Here is a 24,562-nt window from a genome sequence, read left to right on the forward strand (position 1 = left end):
AAAACACTACTATTTTTTTTTAAACATAGTATCAAACTGTCTTCTAGACATTTGTCCTTATGCCCACAGAACAGTCCAGCCTTGCCTCTCATTAGAGAAGCTCTTTTTTCACTTCTCTCTCAGAGAGCAGAGAACTGGGTGTGACCATTGAGGGTTCAGCCCTAAGTTGGACAACCATATTTTAGCATCATTATCCTAAAACAAGAGCTTGCCCAAACAACCAACTGGGGAGCATCATACATTTTGGTTTTGGCCTTGTGATCCTATTACATTGGGTCCTGAGGTCATCTGAACCATCACTTGAAGTCTACCACCTTGCTCAAAAGTAAGCAGTTATGTTCTGCAAGGAATACTAAGATATATACCAAAAAAAAAAAAAAAAAAATTACACTCTGCCTCTCAGTTTCCTCTACCTCTGCTTACAGCAGCAATCCTTTTGCTCAGACTTCCTGTTTCTGGCACTTGCCTTCTTCTGTGATGTTCATAGTTCCCTGTCTGTGGTTAAGTAGGCACAGAGCTGGGTTTGGTCTCCCCCTCTCTCATTCACTTGCACACACAAGTGAATTCTCTCTTCTCTCTCTCAGAATGATGGCTCTGGGTAGAGCTTTGGCTACAGTTTTCTGCTTAATTCAAGCTGTTTCTGGAGAAAGTGGCAATGCCCAGGATGGTGAGTCATTTCTAACTCCTTTTTAAAAAGGATTTCAGATTACCTTTAGCATATATGATCAGGGTAACCCAGTTCTCTAACAGGCTGGGGAGCTGGGCAGCTAGTATTTGGCACAAGTTAGGTTGTTTTGTGGGTATTAATCATCAGGACAGAGGGAATGAGGATGATACTGCAGATGGCTTGTAACTCACGAGAACTGTCAAGGAGCACTGAGTTTCATTCAAAGTCTGTCTCATAAATGTGGATGGATGCTTGTGCTCTCAGAAAAGAAACCTCATAGCAATTCTGTTTGGGCTTGTTGGACAATCTCTTCCAAAATTGCACCTGCCTGAAAATCAAGCCATCACTGTTTTGTTTAACTATTTATTGGAGTACTGAATCCTTAGATATCCATGATAAATTAATGGCCAGAAGCAATAGATTTGTGTATTCACCAGAACTGTATTTCTAGTGTCTAGAACATAGAAGTTACTTAATAATGTATTTCTTCAAAATACTTTAGCTTTGGCAGATTCATGTTAGGTTGCTGATGAATAATTCAGTAATGGGCTGGGGAAAATGTCTTCTTTGAAATACACAGGGTTGCTTATATATTCAGAGAATACATCATATGGTCATCATAATTCTCTTCAGAATCCATAAAATACTTAGATCTTGAATGCTGAACTATGCATTTTAATTACAAGACTGTGCTCAAAAGTCTCTGATAAACACAAGAGCTCCATGGAATGTGAATCTCCAATTTTTTTCTACAAATTAATTAAAAACTGTTTTTATACACACAAACACACACCATTAAAACGGGGATAAGTGTGTGTGTGTATGTGTGTGTGTATGTGTGTGTATGTGTGTATGTGTGTATGTGTGTTTATGTATGTGTGTATGTGTGTGTATGTGTGTGTATGTGTGTGTGTGTGTGTGTGTGTGTGTGTGTGTGTGTGTGTATGCCTGACCTATATGTGCATGCCTAAACTGGGTGCAGTAGCACATTCCTGTCATCCTGAAGCTTAGGGGGCTGAGGCAGGAAGATCCTGAGTTCCAGACCAGCCTAAGCTACAGAGTCAAAGCTGGTCTGGAAATACGTATGCATTTTCTTTATCAACAATATCAAGCCTCGTGACTTGGTTTAGCTCTTTAGTCAAATTCCCTTAGTAACCTTTCCTAGGCTCAGATATTTGTGTGACTTTACTTTGTAATCAGCAAGGATGGAAAACCCTTGCCTTTTCTCATGACGAGAATCTTCAGAGGAGTCACACTTTGCAGCATGACAGAGCATGAGTCACATTGTGAGGGAGACTCGTTATCTCATGTTAAATGTGTGCAAATCCATGGCAGGAAGCATGAGAACCTTGTAGCTGTATGGTGCAATACTTTGCCACTATTTTCTCCTGTTGACCATATTATTTCTTAAAAAAAAAAAGTAAAAATTCTTGCTGTAAACTGGATTTTTACTTCAGCTTTTGAAATTTTGGAATGTTCTCAGATTGGTGAGCATAGCCACCCATCCACGTCACACAGCCATGTCAAAATACATCCCACTCTGTGCTCAAAGAAATCTGCTACTGTTGGTTTAAAGACAAAGTTAGTTTTCTGATAACTAAAGGATGGTCAAATCAAGCAAAGGAAACCTCAAAAGCCCTGGCAGTTCAAGCTCTTCATCAAGAAATTTCTCTGTAAGAAGTCCTCTAAATGACACTGCCTTGCTTATAATATGTATTCCAAACCTTTTAAATTTCTTTACTTAGGATTTTTATTTAATGCTTAGGTACTTCCTATTAAACATTGGATGCATTAACTCAGTGTTCCACATAATGACAAAACCACATTAAGAATAAAAGCTTCTGTTGATTCACTACAATTTTTTTCAAAAGAACTCCAAATGTTGCATGCATATTTCCATTAATTATAACTCACATCTTACCTTTCATCCTGACTTCTCCAAGACTCATAGGAGAGCTCTCACCCTTACTGAGAACTTACTATGATCTGAAGGAAACCTCTGTGCAGATCTATCCAATGGCTTCTGTTGTGTGTGTGTGTGTGTGTGTGTGTGTGTGTATGTGTGCATATGAATAGGGGGCTTTAGGTGTCTGTGTATGCAGTAAGGGAGCCCAGCTCCAAAGTTAGAACAGCACAGATCAGCATGCAAGCCCTCTGCATGTGCTACTCTCAGCTATGAGTTCTTTGGCTCACAGCAAGTGGAATACGCTCCCACAGTGGCATGTGACTTTCTCCCTGTTTTTTTTACTGGAATGTTTTTGGTTACAGAGCAATTGCTCCCCATAACAACACCTGCTAAAGACACAGCTGCATTGATTGCAGGAAACATGGCATGATCAGCTAGTTGCATATCGTGTGAGGTAACTTGAGACATAACTGTCAGCCTGGGTGGCTGGAGTGTGTAGAGGTCCTCTCTTCAGCTGGTACCTGTCATCTGCGTGAAGTGTGCCTTCTCTGTCTCGTGCCATTGATGGAAATGTTTTGTAATTAGGATGTTCCACAGGCTGTCTACATCTAAACAGTAAGTCATATCTATTACAGAGTGAAAGTCACAAGCAAAGCACCAGACAGTGTGAGAGCTAAGAGCTGCCATGGAAGGGCAGGCAACAACTTACACCACACATACAGAAACCTGCTGAGGTTCTACCTGTGACATGCTAGGCTCTGAGAATGCCTAAAAAGTTAAATCCCTGCAGCAGTGCACAGCGACCCCAGTCTGTATCTAGGTGAGCTCTGAGATCTATTCTTTAGTACAGTCACTTACCTGGTTGACCTGTTCATAACCAATTCTATTAACCTTTTCATCGACCTTTGAAGATCAGTAAATGAAGAGAATGCAATTGAAACTGTGCATAGCTGCTAAGCCACTCACCTGGGGCCATTGTTAGTACATCCTGTTTCCATATGAAAATGAGAAAAGGATAAAGTCTTTATTTTGGGTGAGATTAAACCCCTGGAAGCTGTCAGGATCCTCATACTCCACCATCATGATATAAACCTCTGATTACTCTAGATTTTCCTTGTCCTCATTGAAATGTATTTACTTAAAGATTTTTCTGACTTTGTTCTGCTATTAAATATAATTATACATACATAGTGTATATATGTATATGTGCAGACTTTATGTATACATATGTGTATATTTTATGTGCATATAAACACACAAATACCTATTTAATTGTAGGCTCTACAAGTCAGCTCAGGATGTCAAATAATATCTTTGACAAATGGCAGTTACCAAAAATTGCTACACGTACAAAAAAAATTCATTTCCCACTTTCTCTGAGAATATTATTGATATGTATAGAATGCAGTACCTAAAAAAATCTAATCATTAAAGCTAAAATGTTTCATCCTTGGAGTTTATTGTTTTATAGTTGCCTCAGTAGACACTTAAGATGCTCTTTGTTGCCTCAGAATGGCGCCATCAATATTGCTAGTAAGTTATGATGCCCTTTTAGGCAACAATAAGCAATCCCATAAAAATGCGAACTTGGAACCAAAATAGTTATTATCATTTTTCATTTGAAAAGTAACTTGAAAAGGGAACAACGGAAGACCAGCAGGGAAAAAAACCAAAATTGGATTAGGTGGCATACAAATGAAATATAAGATCTCTTATCTGAAATGTGTAAACACTTCAGTGTAAAAAAAGATAATTTCAACATTTTAAAGTCTCATTGGGGATTCATTCATTAACATTTAGCACATTCTATATATGTGAGGCATTGCCTTCCCTGAACATGTTAGATCACCTGGATGAAGGAGAGAATATAGCCTCAAATAAATATTTTCTAAATATAGTTTTAAAGTGTAGCAAAGGAATTCTGAAATAAACAAGGAAAGGGGTTTGTTTATGTCCCTTATAATTTTCCAACATACTAGTCCAATGGTAGAACTGTTTAGACACACCTAGAACTTATGAATGGTAGAACTGTTTAGACATACCTAGAACTTATGAATGGTAGAACTGTTTAGACATACCTAGAACTTATGAATGGTAGAACTGTTTAGACATACCTGGAACTTATACCACCACTATGATAAAATTTTTTCAGTTAGAACACTCTGTAAACTGCACCTACACATTTGGTTTTGCATGTGTGTTTCTGGTGTGTGTGTGTGTGTGTGTGTGTGTGTGTGTGTGTGTGTGTGTGTGTGTGTTTTAGAGAGAGAGAGAGAGAGAGAGAGAGAGAGAGAGAGAGAGAGAGACTGAGACAGACAAAGACAGAGAGACAGAGCGACAGAGAGACAGAGAGACCACACTGAAACATTTTCTCTGTCCTTAGAATTTCTTCCTATATGTGTGTGTGTGTATGTGTGTATGTATGTATGTATGTATGTATGTATGTATGTATATAGTTTCTCCTTCATGTCTGTCACATAGGTGACAGTTTATTAAAGGGTATCAGACTTTTGCCCCTTCAGAGCTGTGCTTTGCTCTTCACAGGAGACCTAGAAGATGCAGAACCGGACGATCTCTCCTTCTGGTGCTACAGCCAGCTGGAAGTAGATGGGAATCAGCATTCACTGACTTGTGGCTTTAATGACTCAGACATCAACACCACGAACCTGGAATTTGAAATACGGTGAGGAAGATAGTGTCCATGGTGCTTAGAAGTCCATCTCCTGACTTTCTCTGTGTTCTTTTCAGGACCTGCAAAGGAAGGAGTATCTGTCCTAAGTATCAAATGCTGAAATTTACTAGGTTCTCACAACTTTCTGAAATACTTTGTCCATTGCCAGAAATTAAAGTGAGGCAACTCGCACTTCATTTATTAGTTCCCGGGGACACATACAAATGGTGGTTTTTGATCTTGGAGATTCTACATCCCTCCATATTCACAGCAATCTAAATAAGTGCTGCTTCTCCTAAAACATTCTCTTAAGGCAGTGTACTATTTTCAAATTCTATTATGTAGTGTAATTCCCTGGCTTCCAGTCCCAATGCCAATGCTTAGTAACTTTTTGATTTGCAGCAAGTTATGTAACATATATTCTTTAGTTTCTTCATTTAAAATAATGAATAACTAGATCTCACAAGAAAGTTCTGGTGGTTAAACAATTTAATATCTGTAAAGATCTCAAATAAACATCTAATATCTAATTAAGTGATAAGTCTATGAATATATATATATATATCACCTACTCTGTTGAAACAGTTTAAGTCCACATAATCTAGTCAATTGAAACGTCCAGTAATCCATAGGACCAAGTTGATTCTTGGTTTCATCTGGCCCTGGAGAAAATGAAAGAGAAGCTTTAGGTCAGAAAGCTGATAAAGAACTGACGGAGTTGTACTTTCTCCCTCCCCCACCAGCCATCACTTGTTGTCAAGGGTTATTATCTCTGGTGACTTGAAAAAAAAGTACTCTAATATGAAATTCTGACTTGTGGCTATTTCCAAATTCATATCAGATGACCTCATTTTTTGTAAGTTTCCATATAAGGAAAGTATGTCGAGGCCTGCAGTAGTAAAAGAGGACTTTCTTAAGTTCTAGGAGCACTAAGGAAGTCCTTTGCCACCTACAGCCCAGATAAGCTGTAGATCCTCCCTTTCCTGAATCTATAGCAGTTTCCTGAATCTATGCACAACTTTTTCCTGAAGTCATTGGAGGAACAACATCATGGAGTTGAATGTCAAAGCATAACCTCAGTCTGTCTTTGTTATTGTATTTTTATAGCACACTTCCTATGGAGAACAAAAGCATAAATATCCAAGATCTGGAGACAAGCCTCAGTCAGTAAAATTTTTGTTATGCAAGCCAGTGAACCTGAGTTGAGATGCATAGAATCTACGTAAAACCTGAGTGCAGTGTCTGTAATCCTACCCCTGAGCTATGCTATGGATGGGGAGTTATGAAGATGGATGGAGCTGTGAGCTTTGCTAGCTAGTCAAGCTAGCCCAGTCAATGAGCTCCGGGTTCATTGAGAGACCTTGTTTAAGACAGTATAGAGCAAAGAATGATAGAGGAAAACCCAAGACATTGGCCACTGTCCTCCAAGTGTGTGTGCACACATGAACACCCACAGGCATATGCACGCTCGCGCGCGCGTGCACACACACACACACACACACACACACACAATGGGCATACATACATGCCCCACACTCAAACTGAAACAAAATGCAGATGTCAAGAGTCATTCCTACAACTTGGTAGATCAGATAGTTAACTCATCTAAACAGTGTTCTCAGTTTTTATAGGGAAAAAAAATACCCCTTCACACAGACGTCTGACGCTAGGTTTTCCCACCCGGATCTTAATGAACTGTGGTGAGTGCTGCTGTGTCACTTGACCAAGCCAGGACTGACCTTTGTGTCCACTTTCATTCACATATTCAGTCATGTTCTTGCCCACTGTAACAAAGTTCCCTTTACTGTTTTCAGTTTCTCTGACGTATATTAGTCTCTCCAGAGCAGCATTACGTTATGTTTTCCAGTTAGATATTTCTGTTTAGAAAGCCTGCCTTAATGTGTGTGTGTGTGTGTGTGTGTGTGTGTGTGTGTGTGTGTGTGTGACTTAAGCCATACATAAGGTATATAAAGTGGAAAATACCTAAAAAACAATTTCTAGATCACTAACATTTCCATGAGGCATCTACACTGTCAGTGGGATATTCATGTACCTTCTAGGTTGAGAAGATGGTACCTAAAGAGTTCTTAATTTGTGTGTTTCTTCTTCAAGAATACTAGCTATTGTAGACTATTGGTTTTCTTTTAAAATACATGTATGAAGTAGAAGTTTGGATTTGATGAAGTTGTTTACATAGGTGGTAAATTTAACATCTGTCCTAGATCCAGTTACCAATCTCTGAACAAGAAATGTATTGTTTGTTTGTTTGTTTTTTCAGTTAACTGATCTTCAGGGAGGGATCAGGTCAACAAAGATCACAGATATGAATTACATGTACACCAATGAACTAGTTCACAATGACAGATACAATTATTATGAAGATATGGATATTCTTTATGGGCTCTGGTCCTATAGGATTTAGTGGGGAAAGTGTACAGAGCGTGGAAAATTCCAGCAGATTACATACCAGAATAAACCCAGAATTACCTGGGGAAGAGTTCTACCTTTTCTTCACTGAAATTCTAGTCAGGTTTTTGGTGCCAACTGATGTTATAGCCCTTACCATTGATATCTATCAAGTATCGTTAAGTATTCAGTTCTCTGTATAGTAGATACCTCCTTACATTGTTAAGGGTTTTCAAGCCATATTCTGTCTTTCTGGGCCATTTTTGTTGGTTTTGTTTCTTTCTTTGTTTGTTTGTTTGGTTGATTGATTTTGCTATATTTGTTTTTCTGCCATTTTTTCTTTCAGTCTGAACATCTGTTTATATTGATAAGACAAATGCATCTCTCATCCTAAATTGCACAAGACTAGGGGAGGGAGAGAAAAATGGAATTAAAATTTAGGTTAAATGGTCCTTAGTCATCACTCTCTATTTTCAGAACCAGATCTGAGAATGTGGCTTAGGGCCAGTGTCCCAAGGAATGTCATACAAGGTCAGAATCCTGAGCTATGTTTGTATTACCTGAGTAATAACTGTGATCTTCTCCTTTCTGCACATAGTCTAGAACATTTAAGGTCAATAAAAATATAATGCAATCAATAAATCTATTAGCATACAGGTCATTTTAAATTTTTTAAAATTATATTTTAATTACATTTATTGTTTGTGTTTGTGCATATGCATATATATATATGCAAGTGTGCATGCATGCGTGTATGTGTGTGTATATGTGTGTAGTACACAGGTGCCACCAATTCTCTTTTTCCATTATAGGGGTTTTGTAGATTAATCCAGAGTCTTACCTACTGAGTTGTCTTCTAGCAGGACATTTTTTCAAAAACTAAAATAAAAATGAAGTAAATCACAACATGTGATTTGATCAAATTTAATTTGGTACACTCAAAAAATTATTATTTCAACATGTAATCAATACACATAGCATACTCAGATACTTTATGCCCTTTTTATATAGAACATATTCAAACTGAATGGTAAATACATTTAGACCATATTGTAGTTTGGACTAGCCATATTTCAATTGTTTTACAAATATATATATAGGAGACTGGCTAGTGTGTTGGACAGTAGAGTTTCAAACCATCTCTAAGTCAGCCAATACACAGTTAGAAACAGAATAAATTTTTGTAAATGAACTGCATATTTCCACTGGTGGTGATAGTGAGTTTCCTCCCATTTTGTAAGTAAAGTCAATGGCACAAACAAAAGTTGGTCATTGTAATCAGTTTGCTTTACTTTAGTGTGTTAGCATGGCTTCCCTTCCACATGGCCAGTTCTTGGATCATAAGACCCCTCAACAAAGGGCCTGGATTCATGGACAATACATGGAACTCCTTATTAGTCATCACTTACTAATGTCATTGTCAAAGAAATGGTCTGAGACCATTTGCAATCAGGCCTAAATTTCTAAAATACCAGAAAGCTGCTTCAGGCTCATGGCATATAGCTGAATAGTTTACTCATTTACTTGAAGGATGTTTTAAATTTAAGTATTAGCGTGAAGCCCACTAGCCTCTGTTTTCTCCACATTGCACAGGTACCTCGGGCTCAAAAGTCGGTATTTCCCCCAGTGTTATCTCTCACTTCTGTTCTAACTCAGCAAATCTTGGCATTATTGCAACTAAACAGTTGTTGGTGACAGGCTTCTGAGCTTTTCACTCATTTAACATCTGTTCCCTTGTATGTAATTTACTTCGTTGCTTTTTAAATTTGTACTCTTTTCTAAGTGATACATTTCAGGGAAGACATTGTATTCAACCCACACACAGAGATCCTGGAGTGTGGGCTCTTGAATAACTCTCTATCCTGATAGATAGTAGTCCAGAAAAACTAAAATTGGGCAGTGGAAGGGGAGGACCGGATGGAAGGAGGATCTACATGATCTACATGAGGAGAGGGAGGCTGATATTGAGGTGGAAAGTGAATAAATAAATTTAATAAATATAAAAATTTAAAAAATATATGTTAAAAATATACTTAAAATAAACTACAATTTGTTTACTTATCTCTAGTTTCAATAATTACATCTGGTTTTGACCACGTCTAGCTTTGCCAAAGCTATGAGGATACCTTTGTCTTTCTCTACAAAGGACAAGATCTATCTAATAAAAATTAAAAATGTATAGCATACTCCTCCAGTGACTTGCTACTCATTATTTACAAAGATGAGGTATAAGAAAATAAGCATTATCTAAAATACAACTCCTAGGCATGTGACCAAGTGAAAGAAATCAAGTATGAAAGAATAGTAAGGTTATTGCATTGATGAGAACTACTACTGGTTGGCAAAACTAAGATGTGGTAGAAGGGAGAATTCTGGTCTTTTTCTTAGGAATCAGGTTAACTGTCACACACTCAAAAGGCAACTCTTCAGTGTAAAAGAAATATCCTATACCTAGAACTTGACTGATGTTGGCATGTCATACACATTTCTCAAAAACCATTGAAGACGGAGATATTTTGCTATGTACAATTCCCTCCTCCCCCTCCAAACCCTGCAGTGAACTGTCAGCAAAGAAGAAAGTAGGCAAGGTTAAGTGAGTTATGGGGAAAAAATAAAGAAATAATGAAGTCATGCATTCTTACTATAAAAATAAATGATACCAAATAAAAGGAAAATTACTAGGTTTTTCTCTTTTCACACTTTTAAGTTTAATTTTCCTCTTTTTGAAAAATGTCCTTGTGAGCCTGTTTGCCCACAGGCTCTTTGTTCTTCAAGCCCAGGTAAGTCATCCTTAAGAGAGGAAAATCTAGGATTAGAAGTAGAGGTCTTGGCAGAATGCCTCTATGCAAGTTGTTTACTCCAAAAGAATTCTTCCTACTAACCAGATACATGTGAATGTGTGTGAGAGTGTCTGTGCACATCTGTGTGTCTGTGTGTGTTTGTGAATCTGTATGTGTGAGAGGAAGAGACAGTAACTGTGTATGTATCTGTCTCTCTGTCTCTGCTTCCCACTCCTCTCTGTGTATGTGTGTGTGTGTGCATGTGTGTATGTGCATGTGTGTGTTTGCATGTGTGTATGTGCATGTGTGTGTGCATGTGTGTGTGCATGTGTGTGTGCATGTGTGTGCATTCATCTGTGAGTGTGCATGTATGTGTATGTGCATGTGCATGCATGTGTGCATGTGCATGTGTGTGTACATGTGTGTATAAATGTGTGTACATGTGTGTGTGAGTATGCATGTGTATGCATGTGTGTGTAAGTGTGCATGTGTGTGTGCATGTATGCCCACAAGCATATGTGATCAGAACGTATTATGGGTCTTGGAAACTAAGAAAGTTTGGTGATTTTTTTTTGGTGAACTGCATGAGTGTGCCTTTTTTGGTGTGTAGTCAAATCCTGGTTACTCTGAAAATTGAAAAAAATTTTTTACATTTTTTCCTATTTTTATTGCTTAAGCTTTAGATTTAGATTTAAGATATGTATAAAATTGTGTTGGATTAAGGATCATATTTATACACTATGGCATTCTGTGTCATCTGTTTTTATTCTTCTATTTTTCAGTGATGTTTTGGGTTTTTTTATATTTTTAAAATATTGATAAAATTTTGATAAATAGTATATAACCTGTTAAGGGAAACACTCTTAATTTATCAATAGCAAATTTGCTAGCACATGAACATAGCTCCCATTTATTTAAATTTCTTCAAATACCTCTTTGAAATATTTAGTAATTTCTACCACAAAGGCCTTGAACATCCTCTATAAATTTCATTTCTAAGCCTTATCTTTCTACTACTATCACAAGAGAACTATCATTTTTAAACTTCACTTTCTAATTTTCTGATGTTATTCATAGAAACATAGCTGGCTGTTTTCTGGTGGCTTTGATGAATTTAATTATTTCATATAATTATGTTGGAAGTCTTGATAAATGTCCATGTAAACAGAATTTTTTTTCTGCAAATAAATGTGTTTTTTTCTTCTCAACTTTGCTTATACTTGCATTTGTTTCTCTTCTCTTGTGAACTGAGGAGGACCTCCAGAGTGCTGCTGTGTATGTGTGTACAAAGAGAACTGTCCCCCTTGTCCTGATCTTTACCATTTTGATTTATATTAAATTTTTATAATTGCATTTCAGTGAATTGAACAAGCAGCTTTATTCTGTTTCTTGTTGGTTGGGGAGTTTTTAATCATGAATAAATATGTGATTCTATCAAAAAAATCTGCTTCTGCAAAAGATGAGTAACTTTTTAGTGTTTTATTCTGTTAATGTGGTAAATTATGCCAGTTGATGATTGAATACTGAGCCTGCTTTGTGTTGCTGGCACTCACCATACCTGACACAATACAGTATGATTATTTTGAAGACCATCATACACACAGTTCTTAATTATTATTCTTTCATCTTTTTTAATAGTCCAGTCATTATCCCCCTCCTGGCCCACCCTCTAACAGTTCCTCATCTTATTCCTCCTCCCCCCATGTCCAAGCGGATGTTCCTACCCAACACCCACCCCACCAGACCTCCCCACTCCATGGGGCTTCAAGTCTCTCAAGGGTTAGGTTCACTGAAGCCAGACCAGGCAGTCCTCTGCTCAAATGCACATTTTTAAGACAATGTTTTATATGTCCTATGCTGGCTCAGTCTTACTAAGTGGATGAAGATGATCTCAAACTTCTAGTGTTTCTCCCTCCATGCTTCGAGCATTGTGAATACAGGTATATTCCACCATACCAGATTTATGTAGGGTTTTGAAGAAACTGGGTAAGTATTCTACAAGTGAGTCATATCCCCAATCCCATGTATGCTAGGTTTGGGTTTCAATTTTAAACTGGCTTCACAGAATAGCATATATCATCTCTACTTGGGAAAGAAATTTGGTGGTATTGGCACTGTGTCTTTTTTAACCAATTAATAGAACCCAGCATCCTATAGCTATTAAGCATATAGTTTTAATTGTGAGGGTATGTGTTCATATAAACCTGACTTATATTAAGATCTTCAGTTTGTATGGGGGGTTTTAAGAATGCTTTCACTTCAAAAATTTACATTGACTCTCACAAATTGTTATGTTTCCTATAGTTTTAATATTTACGTAATATACAGTTGTGTCTCCTCTGATATTTAAGTATTGGTAACTTCTAATCTTATACCTATGGTATCATAGAAGTTCTATATAGATGGTGCTGGACTCAAATCCACAGCAATCCCCCTGATTTACACTTTCAAATGTTAGGATTATAGTCATGATCCACCACACAGAACTTTGTTTCCTTTTCTTGACCTATCTTGTGGAGTCTCAGTAGCCAAAGCACCTGTGACCCTGGGCATGGTGATGCATACCTTCAGAACTACGTGGGATTTCTGTGAGTTCAGGGCCAATCTAGTCTATGTAATACATTTGGGGCTATATAAAAAGATTTCTGTCTCAAACAACAAAACAAAATAAAAGGCTCCATGAAAACACCTTAGTTTACTTATTAAATATATGTATTTGTATATACAAACATTTTCAAGCAATTTTGCATTTTTTAATCCTATTTGAAGTAATAGTATCAACATTTCTTACAGTTATAATAGATTTCATTTGTCCCCAGAAGACACTGATTAATTTTTTTACCTAAACAAAGCCTTTGCTTCTTAATGATCAATTCTGAAACTACATAGATCTTGCTCCTAGTTTCCACAAGCCTGCTTTTACTGCTTCAAACTCATTCTCAAATAATAATTGTAATAAAACAAAGAACTATGTTATTTTAATTCATTCTTTTTTCTCTCAGTATTATCTCTCCTACTTATATACCTACAATGTTATTTTAATTTTATACAGAAAATCCTACCTAAATAAAGATTTATAATTTTTTTCTTTCTACAGTGGTGCTCTTTTAGGCACGAGTTGTGAAACTCTTAATAAGCTGCAAGACGTATATTTTAGAAAGCCCATAAAATTCTCACTGATTGGTAACAGCCAAATATGTGTGAAGCTTGGAAAAAAGGATTTAATTTGCAAAACTGTGGATATAACCAAAATAGGTAAGAAGTTGTATATGATTGTATGGTTTCCATGGTTTTGATAGCTGCCAAAACATGTCTTTGCTTTCAGAATGATAAAAATATGCAAGTTATGAAAACACTTTGTAGTAGACAATAGCAACTTTTCTAACTAATTTTTTAAAAAATGAAAATTTGACGCTTGAATCATGAATTCCTACTGTGAGAAAGTATGCTGAGAATATTCAAATTCAGCTAGGAAAGAGAGTGTTCAATATCAGCATAACGAATGTCACTGAAGCAGGCTATCTAGCACCTTCCCACACACCTTTTCTGGTTTTCATTCACTTTCTCTGAAGGTCTTGAGGTCTTTTCTCCATATTCACATCATATTCCAAATATGTATAGTTCAATTAACAAATCATTTAAACAATATATTTTCCATATTTTTCAAAGTTCTACAAATGAAAGAGAACTTATGGGTAGGAGATAAATGGGTGGATAGATAGATAGATAAATAAGTGAATGATAAATAGATGATAGGTAGGTAGGTAAATTGATGGATGATAGATAGATAGTTAAATATATATATATATATAGATAGATAGATAGATAGATAGATAGATAGATAGATATGGTATAATACAGTTATAGATAGATAGATAGATAGATAGATAGATAGATAGATAGATAGATAGATAGATATGATATAGTTAGAGATGATAAATATATAGATACATAGATATGATATGATATAGTTACAGTAGATAGATAGATAGATAGATAGATAGATAGATAGATAGATAGATAGATAGATAGATAGATGAGACACAGGTTAATTTTAAGAAGTAGTTCATATGATTGGGATAGTTGTGAGTTTAAAATCTTTCAGATTAGCTAGAGGGTATAAATGAAGAATAAGTGTGGATGTTGCAGAATTGAGTCCAAGTTCTTAAGGCAGGAAACAAGAATGTACTGAATTCTTGAGTCAGACTTGTTTCTGAAAGAAATTTCTACCTGTGAACTAAATGTTTTTTACTGATCAGACAATGCCTACTGATTATGGAAGGTGTCACCCAAGTCTACTTACTTACATTTTAATCATATCTTTAAAATACCATTAGACTGATACTTAGCTTTTAAAATGTAAATAGCCTAGCCACTATGACCTATAATATAATTATATTTCCAAAGAGATTAAGTGAGGCATGAAACATAGCCAAATTGATTTGACCTAGAATACACATGATTATATTTTGTTAAGCATAAATAGTAAAAGCAGTTATATTTTATGTTAAATTATAATTTAAATTAATACAATGTCATGTTACCTATATATATTTTTTCTGCCTTGGGGAATTTACAAATGAAATATTATATGGGAAAGCACTCAGAATAATCACATAAATGCAAGTTTTGCTGGTTTTAAAGGCTATGACCCCCCCTTCCCAAATATCTCTTTCACTGCCTTAAAAGAAAACAGAGCTATTCTTACTGGATGTGAGATACAGTGGGAAAGTTACCTCAATTGTTTAATGATAATGATAAATAGTAAAAATAGAAGTTCCATGTCTAAACAATATCTTGGGGAAAGAGCAGAAGTCACAGAAATGAAATATTCGCCACATAGCTTTACATGCTGACCATACAAGAACAGCATGCGCTAGCCTGGCACAAATGGCAGAGGAGGCAAGAATTCCAATGGACAAGATCTTTGAGTTTTGCGCATGAGCACGGTGGTGTTTACTCATTTGGAGATGAGGTTTTCTATGGATCAGTGCTGAATTCGTGCACTGTGCCAAGGCACCATATTTAAAGGTTCGCCATTCATATTGCAGAGGTATTTCTCTTGGAGAGTGAGCAGAATGGGTACCAACTCTTGATTTTCTAAGAAAACAATGCAACGTTGGGAGAACATCTGTTCTCTTTCTTACATTAGCTCATCTAAGCACACAAACTTGTGCAGTCCTGGGAACATGTAGAGCACACCCACAGGATCTGGAGATACCTGCCTCATTCATGGTCCCAGCTCCAAAATACCCAGTGCTCATAGAGAACCATGTGGCATCTTCCACAACAGACTTCAAGACTAACCTCTTATGTGAGGGGCAATGAGGGGAGCCCATCTCACTGAGAAAAAGGTGGTGTGGGTCTTAGGGGGTCCTGGAAATTACCTGCACCCCTGAGCAAATAAGATTAAAATAATAATACTTCTCATAGGATTATTTCCTCCTAGTTCCTCAGGAGCCATCTCATTCACTGAATTATCATTTCCACAATTTTAAACTAAATGTTCCTGACTAACACCTAGAACCAGAATCCTAGTTATCTGCAAATTTCTCTCCTACTTCCATTTCCTCAGGGACCCTAGCCTCTAAGGCTAGAGGCCCAGTTTCCCGACTTCCTGCTTTGTTTCAGTCATATTGAGAACATTGTCTCAGGGCAAAGCTGGACATAACAACCTGATAAAGATGCTTTTCTAGAAAATCAATACTTTCCTCTGGGTTTGTGCTGAATGATGTGATACCTTTCTCCTTCCAGTAGTGTATCTTACGTGACAAATTGTTTTCTAAGCAGAAACTCTTGAGGCAGGCACAGGCCTATGAAGCAAAATAGGCTAATTTAGCTAAAATTGACAGAGGAGAAAGTCTGGAGGCCACTCTGGAATTAGTTAGCCAGGGCCAGGATAAAGACTCTGCACTTATTTGTATCTAAGATGAGGTCCAGAGGTCCCAGATATATCCTTGCAATTTTTTATTTTACTTTGGAGCCCATTAATAACATTCTGATGTACATAGGTGATGCTATTTATTTTATGACCACTTAGGACTTCCTCCATACTGTGACCCAATTTTCTTTCCCAAAGGCCTTCAGTATATAGAAAGAGGCCAATATGAGAATTATACATGGGAGGATTTGGGGGCCAAGACTAGAACTGGTACAGTTCTGTCTACTCACAACACTCAACCACAGGGAGGGTGTGGCAATGCTGTCTAGATGTGAACCAAGGAGAAAGAAGATTTGTCTTTGTGAATAGTCAGCTCCTAAAATAAAAGGCTCTGGGATCAGTTTTAGAGCAGCAGGGTTTTAAAACATGTAGTTATCAACAATTAATGAAAAAATTATGAATTTGAAAGAGGGCAAGGAGGGTATGTGAGGGGTTGGAGGATAAGAAAGGGGAAAATGACATAATTACATAATTTCCAAATGTACGTATGTCTTTTAGCTCCATACACAGATTTCATTTCATTTCTTTTCTTTTCTTTTTTATTTTTTTTAACAGTTAAAGCTGAGGCTCCTTCTGACCTGGAAGTAGTTTATCGAAAAGAGGCAAATGACTTTTTGGTGACATTTAATACACCTCACTCAAAAAAGAAATATGTAAAAATATTAAAGCATGATGTGGCCTACCGCCCAGAAGGGGGTGAAAGTAACTGGACGGTAATGTAGATCAATCACGTTCATAAAATAAATATCATCTTGCTCTATTTTCAGAACTTAGTCTTCACTCAAAGACCCCACACTGCCTGCATCTGTCTTGGCTCCTCTTCCGTAAACTTGCTTTAGTTCATCTTTATGGTTTGAACTTAGGTAAAAATGCACACTCAGACAAACCTGGTCCCTGCTATACAAAGCCTCCATGGGGTGTGTACGGGATAATCAGGAAGAATGATGGCTCTGCATAGCATAACCAAGAACTAGCCATGATTTTTTTCCCTAGGACTTTTGGGGGCAGCAGGAGGTCAGTAGAAGAAAGGGCAGAAAGGTTTTCCTGTCATTTTGTTTTTACACTAATGCCTAAGGATTCAGTGGCAGAAGGAACACATTGTTCTTCTGCTCTTCATTTTCTGGATGTTAAGTCATCCTCATCATTGTCTGCTGAGGTTAAAATGATCTTGCTGGGCTTATCATCTATTTGGGAGACGAGCTGAGAGAGAAACAGAGGATTCTGGGCAGTTAGGATTCTCCTAATCTGCCAGATCAACGTCAGCCATCTATTATTTATCTAAAATAGATAAATAAATAAAATAGTTTATTTATCTAAAATAGATAAATCTCTCATAAATATCTAAAATAGATAAATAAACAATGGCTTCTCTTTCTCAAGAGCAAAAAATGCTCACATATGCCTGATGCACCCTTTACTCTAGCTGGGTAATGGGTATTACTTTGCAGTGTGCTGAGGCATGCTACTTACAGATATGCATTTCTATCCAAACCATCTGATGCCTTTCTCTGCCTACTCCACACCCACACACAAACTGGATGACCTTCATCTTACTTTCTCCCGATAATCATCTAGGCCACCAGCGGAAAAGCAACATTAGAAGAAGAAAGAAGGGGTATGAACAGATGGTTCTAAGACAATCAGCTTACTGTCTTGTTAAGAAAAAAGTAAATTAAAATGTCTAAACTCTACTGGAGGTTTATTTATGTCAATACACACAAATATAATTTTAAGTCGAATAAAAAATTCGTATTAAATTACCACAGAACTGCTAACAGATGGTCTGTCTACATAAAATCATTAGATCATCATTAAGCAATCATTGTTGAAAGCATTGCAACAGGTGAATGAGCAGAAAACTTAGAAAACTGTCATAAATAAGAAATATATAAATTCATAGAGCATTCAAATAAATATAAATAACAATGGGATACTTCTTTTGTCTGTAAAATCAATATAATATCTTTTTCTTAAAAACAATACAGTGTTGGAAAAATCATATCTTTATTATTATGTGTGGTGTCAAATGTTATCATTCTGGAAGGAAATGACTAGTGTTCACTGCCTACCTTTTGTTTTCCTTTGGTGCATGGAAAAGATAGGAAGGAAAAGGAGATAGTGGAACAGAGGATACAGCTATGAGCCTAGAAGTATACCTTCCAAAGTGTAAGACAATAATTCAGCTGAGGGCAGATCCATCCCATTAGTGTTTTCTGACCTCACCTGATGTCATTTAGAGCCTGCCCCTCCTTCTGCCGCTAAACCTTTGTAGAGTTCTATTCCTTCATTTAAGGAATATGAAAGAACTTCCAGAGACTACCAGCATGACTGAAAGAGTTCGTGTTAGAATTGAGAGATCTAGTCAACATGTCTTTTTACTTCTAATAATGTGACTTGTTTTTTCACCCTAGCATGTATATTTATCCCATACAAGAACAACAATCCTAGTGAGAAAACTACGACCAAAGGCAGTGTATGAAATCAAAGTCCGATCCATTCCCCATCACGAATACTTCCAAGGCTTCTGGAGTAAGTGGAGTCCAAGTTCTACCTTCCAAACTCCAGAGCCCAAGAATCAAGGTAGGGGAAAAGGATGTAAAGCCCTGGGCCTTCTTCCACAAGACTTCATATTCTGAAGTGTAGCAGATCAGTGTAAAAAAACCCACAAGTCAGGACACAGGGAGCCCTCTTCTCTCTTTGGAGTATTTTCTGGCTGCCACCTTTGCCATTTTTATGGGATGAGATCAGTGGGAGCTGAGCCATAGTGCCTGATAACGGATATAGATTGTTTCCATGTCACTGTCTCAGGTACTCAGGGATCTAATGAATCTGCATGAACTTATTACACACTATCCTTTCTGCTTTTGTCAGGGGTCATGGCTGATGTCTCTGTGATCTCTCTAGGTAATAAATATTTTTGACTATCTATTACATCTTCTTTCCCAGAACAATAAAGATGCTATGGGGAATACAAATAGCCTGAGCAGCCAGAGTGCATGCTCCAGGACAGTGTCCAAAGCAACTTAACTAAAACTTCTTCTATTGGAGGGGAATGGAGGTTTCCCCTGCTGTACCAGCTTCACACTCTCATTCTGGAACTTGCTGCAGCTTCAGTGTGAACATTTATCTCTTCGACTCTTATTTAGACTTTTTTCCTTTGGGGTATGTGTAGTTGGATAGATGTTTTTAGGCCATAATGAAAGGTTATCTTTACATTTCAAGTAGCTGATGTTCTTGCCATGGTCATTGAGATCAACACTACTCTTCCTGTCTCTCAAAGAACTGTTTCTAAGAAACAGTAAGTGAGACTGTTATTAAGTAAAATCAAACCACCCTAAATATATAACCCCACTTTATGCTTAGTGAATTTTAACCTTTATCTCTCCTTATATTCCAGGTGGATGGGACCCTGTTTTGCCAAGTGTCATCATTCTGAGTTTGTTCTCTATGATTTTGTTGGTCATCTTAGCCCATGTGCTATGGAAAAAAAGGTGATTTTCTTTAATAATTAATCTCCCTCAAATAAGGAGAAAGAGATGTTTGTGTGCCTTCTCCTTCTGCCATTTATTTTATGTCTGAATGTTCTCTGGCTTTAGGATTAAACCTGTTGTATGGCCTAGTCTCCCTGATCATAAGAAAACTCTGGAACAACTATGTAAGAAGCCAAAAAAGGTAATTGTTTAAGGTGGAGAGAGAAACACCATAATGTTGACATCTTAGTCTAAAGCAAATAAGACAAGGGGAAACTGACGCTCAACTTTTGGTCTTTTATGTATCACATAAATGAGATTCCTTGTAAGACTCTGAGGAATAAAACCAAGATACACAGGGCATGGAGGTGGGGAAAATTAATGTTTATCTCAAACCTGGAGTATCATAGCTCCTTCAGAAGTGAAGCCAACTGAAGAGCAAGCAGGTCATTTTCTCACATTGTGCAGTACATTTTGTGAGAAAGTTTCTTAGACTTTTTTTTCCTGAGTCAAATATACAGTAGTGCCTCTTTCCAGTGCCACTAATGCTTCTGTCTTTCTCTGCAGAATCTGAATGTGAGTTTCAATCCTGAAAGTTTCCTGGACTGCCAGATTCATGAAGTAAATGGCATTCAAGCCAGAGATGAAGTGGAAAGTTTTCTGCAAAATGATCTTCTTCCACAGACTGAGGAGCTGGAGAAGCAGGGACACAGAGCAGCTGTACACAGTGCCAACTGGCCATCTGAGACTTTAGTCAGCCCACCAGAAACATTCAGAAGAGAGACACCCCTAAGATGCCTGGCTAGAAATCTGAGCACATGCAATACCCCTACATCCCTTTCCTCTAGGTCCCCTGACTACAGAGAAAATGAAGGGAATAGGCCTCATGTATATCAAGACTTGCTGCCAAGCTCTGGAAACACAAATGCCACTGTCCCTCAACCATTTCCTCTCCAGTCAGGACTCCTGACACCAGTTTCTCAGAGACAGCCCATCTCTACTTCCTCAGTACTGAATCAAGAAGAAGCATATGTCACTATGTCTAGTTTTTACCAAAACAAATGAATTATAAGACATCTAAGACCCCTTCCACTGAAAACCAAATGATCACTGAGATGGAAAGTTTGGAATGCTTGTTCTCCCCCATAGCTCACAGAAGAGAAAGTCAATACACATCTTTCAACCTTCTCAGAAATCATTTTGATCTCCTAGCTCAGAAGCATCTTCACAAAACTAGAAATTTCCCCTTTGTTGGATTAGTCATAAGAGTCCAGATGACCCAGTTAAAATCACAAAACTCAATTAAATGAAAAGTAAAGGGAAAGATAGAAGGAAGTAATGACTGCAGGAAGAAGAAAAGGAAAGATGTGAGTGGTGGGTTTATCATTAGTGTTTAATGTATATCCAGCATTGCACAACTGCCCGCATTTCCTCCTCATGATACTACAATGTGGGCTCATCCATTACAATTGTTATTTTCTTTGTCATAGATGCTAAAGTTGAAAGTAGAAATTTTAAATAGTGTCTAAGTTTTTCTTCCAGCAACAGAGGAGGCATGCATTCCAACTTCACTCCTCCCTTGCCATGAACTTGTCTTACTGTTGAATGTCAAACATCATCACTAAGTGGATGGTTACGTAGTTATTATCCAAACTGGGTCGTTTTGGAAAGGAAAAGTGAGAAATAAGTAAGCATAAACTGTGTCTGTCTCAGAGATATGTGGATGCATGGCCATTTTACTTAAAGTAGCTATGAGTGTGGACGTGGAGAACAAAACACACTTATGGGTGTGGAATACCATTACTGTGTATCAAAGGAAGTGGGAGAAAGAAAAAAGGCACCAAGCTCATTGGATTTTGTTTTATCATCTTGTTTGAAAACAAACTCAAGAAGCAATAAGTTACAAGCCAAGAAGTTCCAGAGTCAGTTCTCAAGACCACGATCTTCCTGCTGCTATTATCCATTGACTTCCATGGGAAGTCGTAGGAGGAGCTACAGCCAACCTACAGCAGTTCAACATTTAACACGGAGTGGAGAAATAGTCCTCTTATGTGTGGAGACACCATTACAAAATTACCCCAAGTTCTACAGCCTCGGATAGTGCCTGAAATATAGGAAGAAGGGGCTTTGCACACCTTGATGAGTACCCCAGCTGAAACTATGCTCACGGAAACACAAAGAAGATGGGTAAGTTACTCGAGTTCAAATGTTGATTCACAACTGCAAGCCACAAATTTGAATCCCTGCTGCTTATGGCCAGTCTCCGGAAGAAAACCACAAATAACTGAAAGACACCATGATTGAGTGACTTAGCATTAAAATTCTGTTTCAGTGTTGACATTGGTTGTTTGAATTGGTATGTTTGTCCAGTAATGTATTATATCCATGTATTATATTCAGATAAGCACAACTACTGCTAATGCCTAATTATATACTCAGAACTATATACAATGTAATATTACTGCTTGGGTCTGCCAATTTTCCTCTTGGTATTTATAAAGGAAAACCAAAACTCTTGGCCAGAGACAATATGCAAAACAGAGATGTCAAGTACTATGTCCAAGTAATGAGAAGTACAATGAGAAACAGGTAACGAATTCATCAATCAACTATGTCTGGATTCAGAGAATCTCTAGTTACTCATTTTCTGTAAGCCATTGTCTCTCTCTTAACCCAGGCTGCCATGGAAATGTTTGCCTTCAAATACAAGAATGGGGTATTTTCTGGAATTGACAGCACTGGTCGTGTGTGTGTGTGTGTGTGTGTGTGTGTGTGTGTGTGTGTGTGTATGTGTATGTGTGTGTGTAAGCTCAGCAGTTTTTCTCTGGCATTCTTTAATACATCCACCATCCACTATAGTGAAGGCCTCTGGATTGACTGTATACTTTATTAAATGAATTAATAGTATTCTGTAGAGCTGTTACACAGATGAATGTATGGTGTGCTTCTCATTTCACATTTAACTAAATGTTAAGGAATTCTATGGCTGTAATGTACTCTGTGACAGTGACAACTACACGCAAATGGGCTCTACAGGTCAGCACAGGCTTTTTTTTTTTCTTTCTTTTTTTTTTTTTTAGCTGCTCAAAACATTCTTAGGTCATTTAATTTGATAAGATTTTCAGAGAGATTATTTTTTAGTTAATTCAATAATGAACTAATAGTCATTTATTGAGAAGCCATGCTGCCTTACTTTTACACTATGTTAGCCACCAAACAACGGAACTAGGCACTCCAAGCTCACAGTTATATGGAAAAAAGAACAGACTAGTATTAAAATACCATACTTAAGTTTCATGCCAAATATTAGTCAAGATTCTAAACATTTAACAAAATCAGTGCATTTTAAGCAGAGTTTCCTAAAAATATTAGATAGTTCTCAGAACAGCTGGAAGAGTAAAGAGCCAGTCTTGCAGGCCACAATGTCTTCCTGTATCTCTGAGACTGACAAGTCCAGAAACTGAAGATAGTTACCTTCACTTGGGTCTTCTGCTCCTGGGAAGTCTCAACAATGACACCCAGGGACTTCACACCACAGATTGCCGGAGTATGACAGAGCTACAGCTTGTGGATGACAGCAGCAAGCTTTGCCCTTGTGTGGGACATAGGGGTAGGTAAGAGAAACCCTGGTGTTTACACATACAGTAAGAGGCAGGCATTACTACAGGGTGGGGGTGGGGGAATCCCTACCATACAATGAAGATTCCACTACTCGGGCAGAAGAAAAGATAAACAAAACCAGGTAAAGAGGATGATGAGATAACTCAGCAACTATGAACACTAGCTGCTCTTCAGTTTCAGAGAACCCAAGTTCAATTCCCAGTATCCCTATGGTGATTCATCACTGTCTGTAACTTCTTTTTGTAGGAATCCAACCCCCTATTCTGGCCTCCCTGGGCACTAGGAGGGAATGTGATACACAGGTGTAGATGCAAACAAAATACCCACACAGATAAAATAATAATTTTTAAAATGTTAAAAAAAAATTAGGTAAAGACTATATGGAAGAAGATGCAAACAAGGGCAAAGTGAAGGTCACATTTCCTGTGGTAACACAAAGCACTGGAGTGGGCCAAGTAGCCGAGCCTGGAGATGACATGGGGTTTTTCTCAATATAGGAGAAAGTATAGGGAACCAAGGACTTGTGAGAAAAAGCCTTCAGAGAAATGGACACAAAACGCAACTCCTGCAGTCATCACTAACTCAGCATCAGTATCTTCAGAAATCAAGAGAAGTCACATTTTCATAAAAGTAACATCATTCGTCTTGAACGTTCACTTTAAGCATATCTGTATACTCTGTGTTGCGTTGGTGAACTTATACAAAGCACTGTGGTACAGGTAACTTACAAACAACAGAAAGTCATTTCTCTCAGCTGTCATGGGGTTCTGAGGGAGGCTCTGTATCAAAGAGCACTGAGTTCTCACTGTGCCTTCCATCTTGGAAGGTGTTCCCGAGGACCTTTGGACCAATTTTACAAGTTCCTACCTCGGAGTAGAATGCACAATTTCAATATGAATTGTGAGGATACCAATAATCAGACTGCAGCATATTATAAGGTCATTCTTCCTAGGGTACGTTCATAATTTCATCAATAAACTGAATAACAAATGACTCTTTAACTTTTTATTTCTTTGAAATGAGAAATGATTTCAAGATAATTGAAGATACAGAAAGAGTTTCATCTTTAAAAATATTTATTTGCCATCTTTAGAATTTCT

At 37.4% G+C, this 24,562-nt stretch overlaps 1 protein-coding gene across 2 annotated transcripts; it reads left to right on the top strand.

Moving 5' to 3' along the window:
* The first annotated feature begins 495 nt into the window (after positions 1–495).
* On the top strand, positions 496–24,455 carry Il7r (interleukin 7 receptor). 2 transcript variants are annotated; one of them, XM_034523659.2, is made up of 8 exons: positions 496–667; positions 5,118–5,256; positions 13,528–13,685; positions 16,927–17,084; positions 18,783–18,951; positions 19,769–19,862; positions 19,968–20,043; positions 20,409–24,455. In XM_034523659.2, the coding sequence occupies exons 1-8, from the start codon at positions 586–588 to the stop codon at positions 20,904–20,906; spliced, it is 1,374 nt and encodes a 457-aa protein (XP_034379550.1). In that variant the 5' UTR covers positions 496–585; the 3' UTR covers positions 20,907–24,455. The 2 variants fall into 2 exon arrangements, with proteins under 2 accessions (XP_034379550.1, XP_076772215.1); XM_076916100.1 differs by lacking the exons at positions 19,769–19,862; positions 20,409–24,455 and having other exon boundaries at positions 19,968–20,047.
* Positions 24,456–24,562: the final 107 nt, after the last annotated feature.

The sequence above is a fragment of the Arvicanthis niloticus genome, chromosome 19, assembly GCF_011762505.2.
Source record: "Arvicanthis niloticus isolate mArvNil1 chromosome 19, mArvNil1.pat.X, whole genome shotgun sequence".
In the NCBI taxonomy this organism is placed as follows: Eukaryota; Metazoa; Chordata; class Mammalia; order Rodentia; family Muridae; genus Arvicanthis; species Arvicanthis niloticus.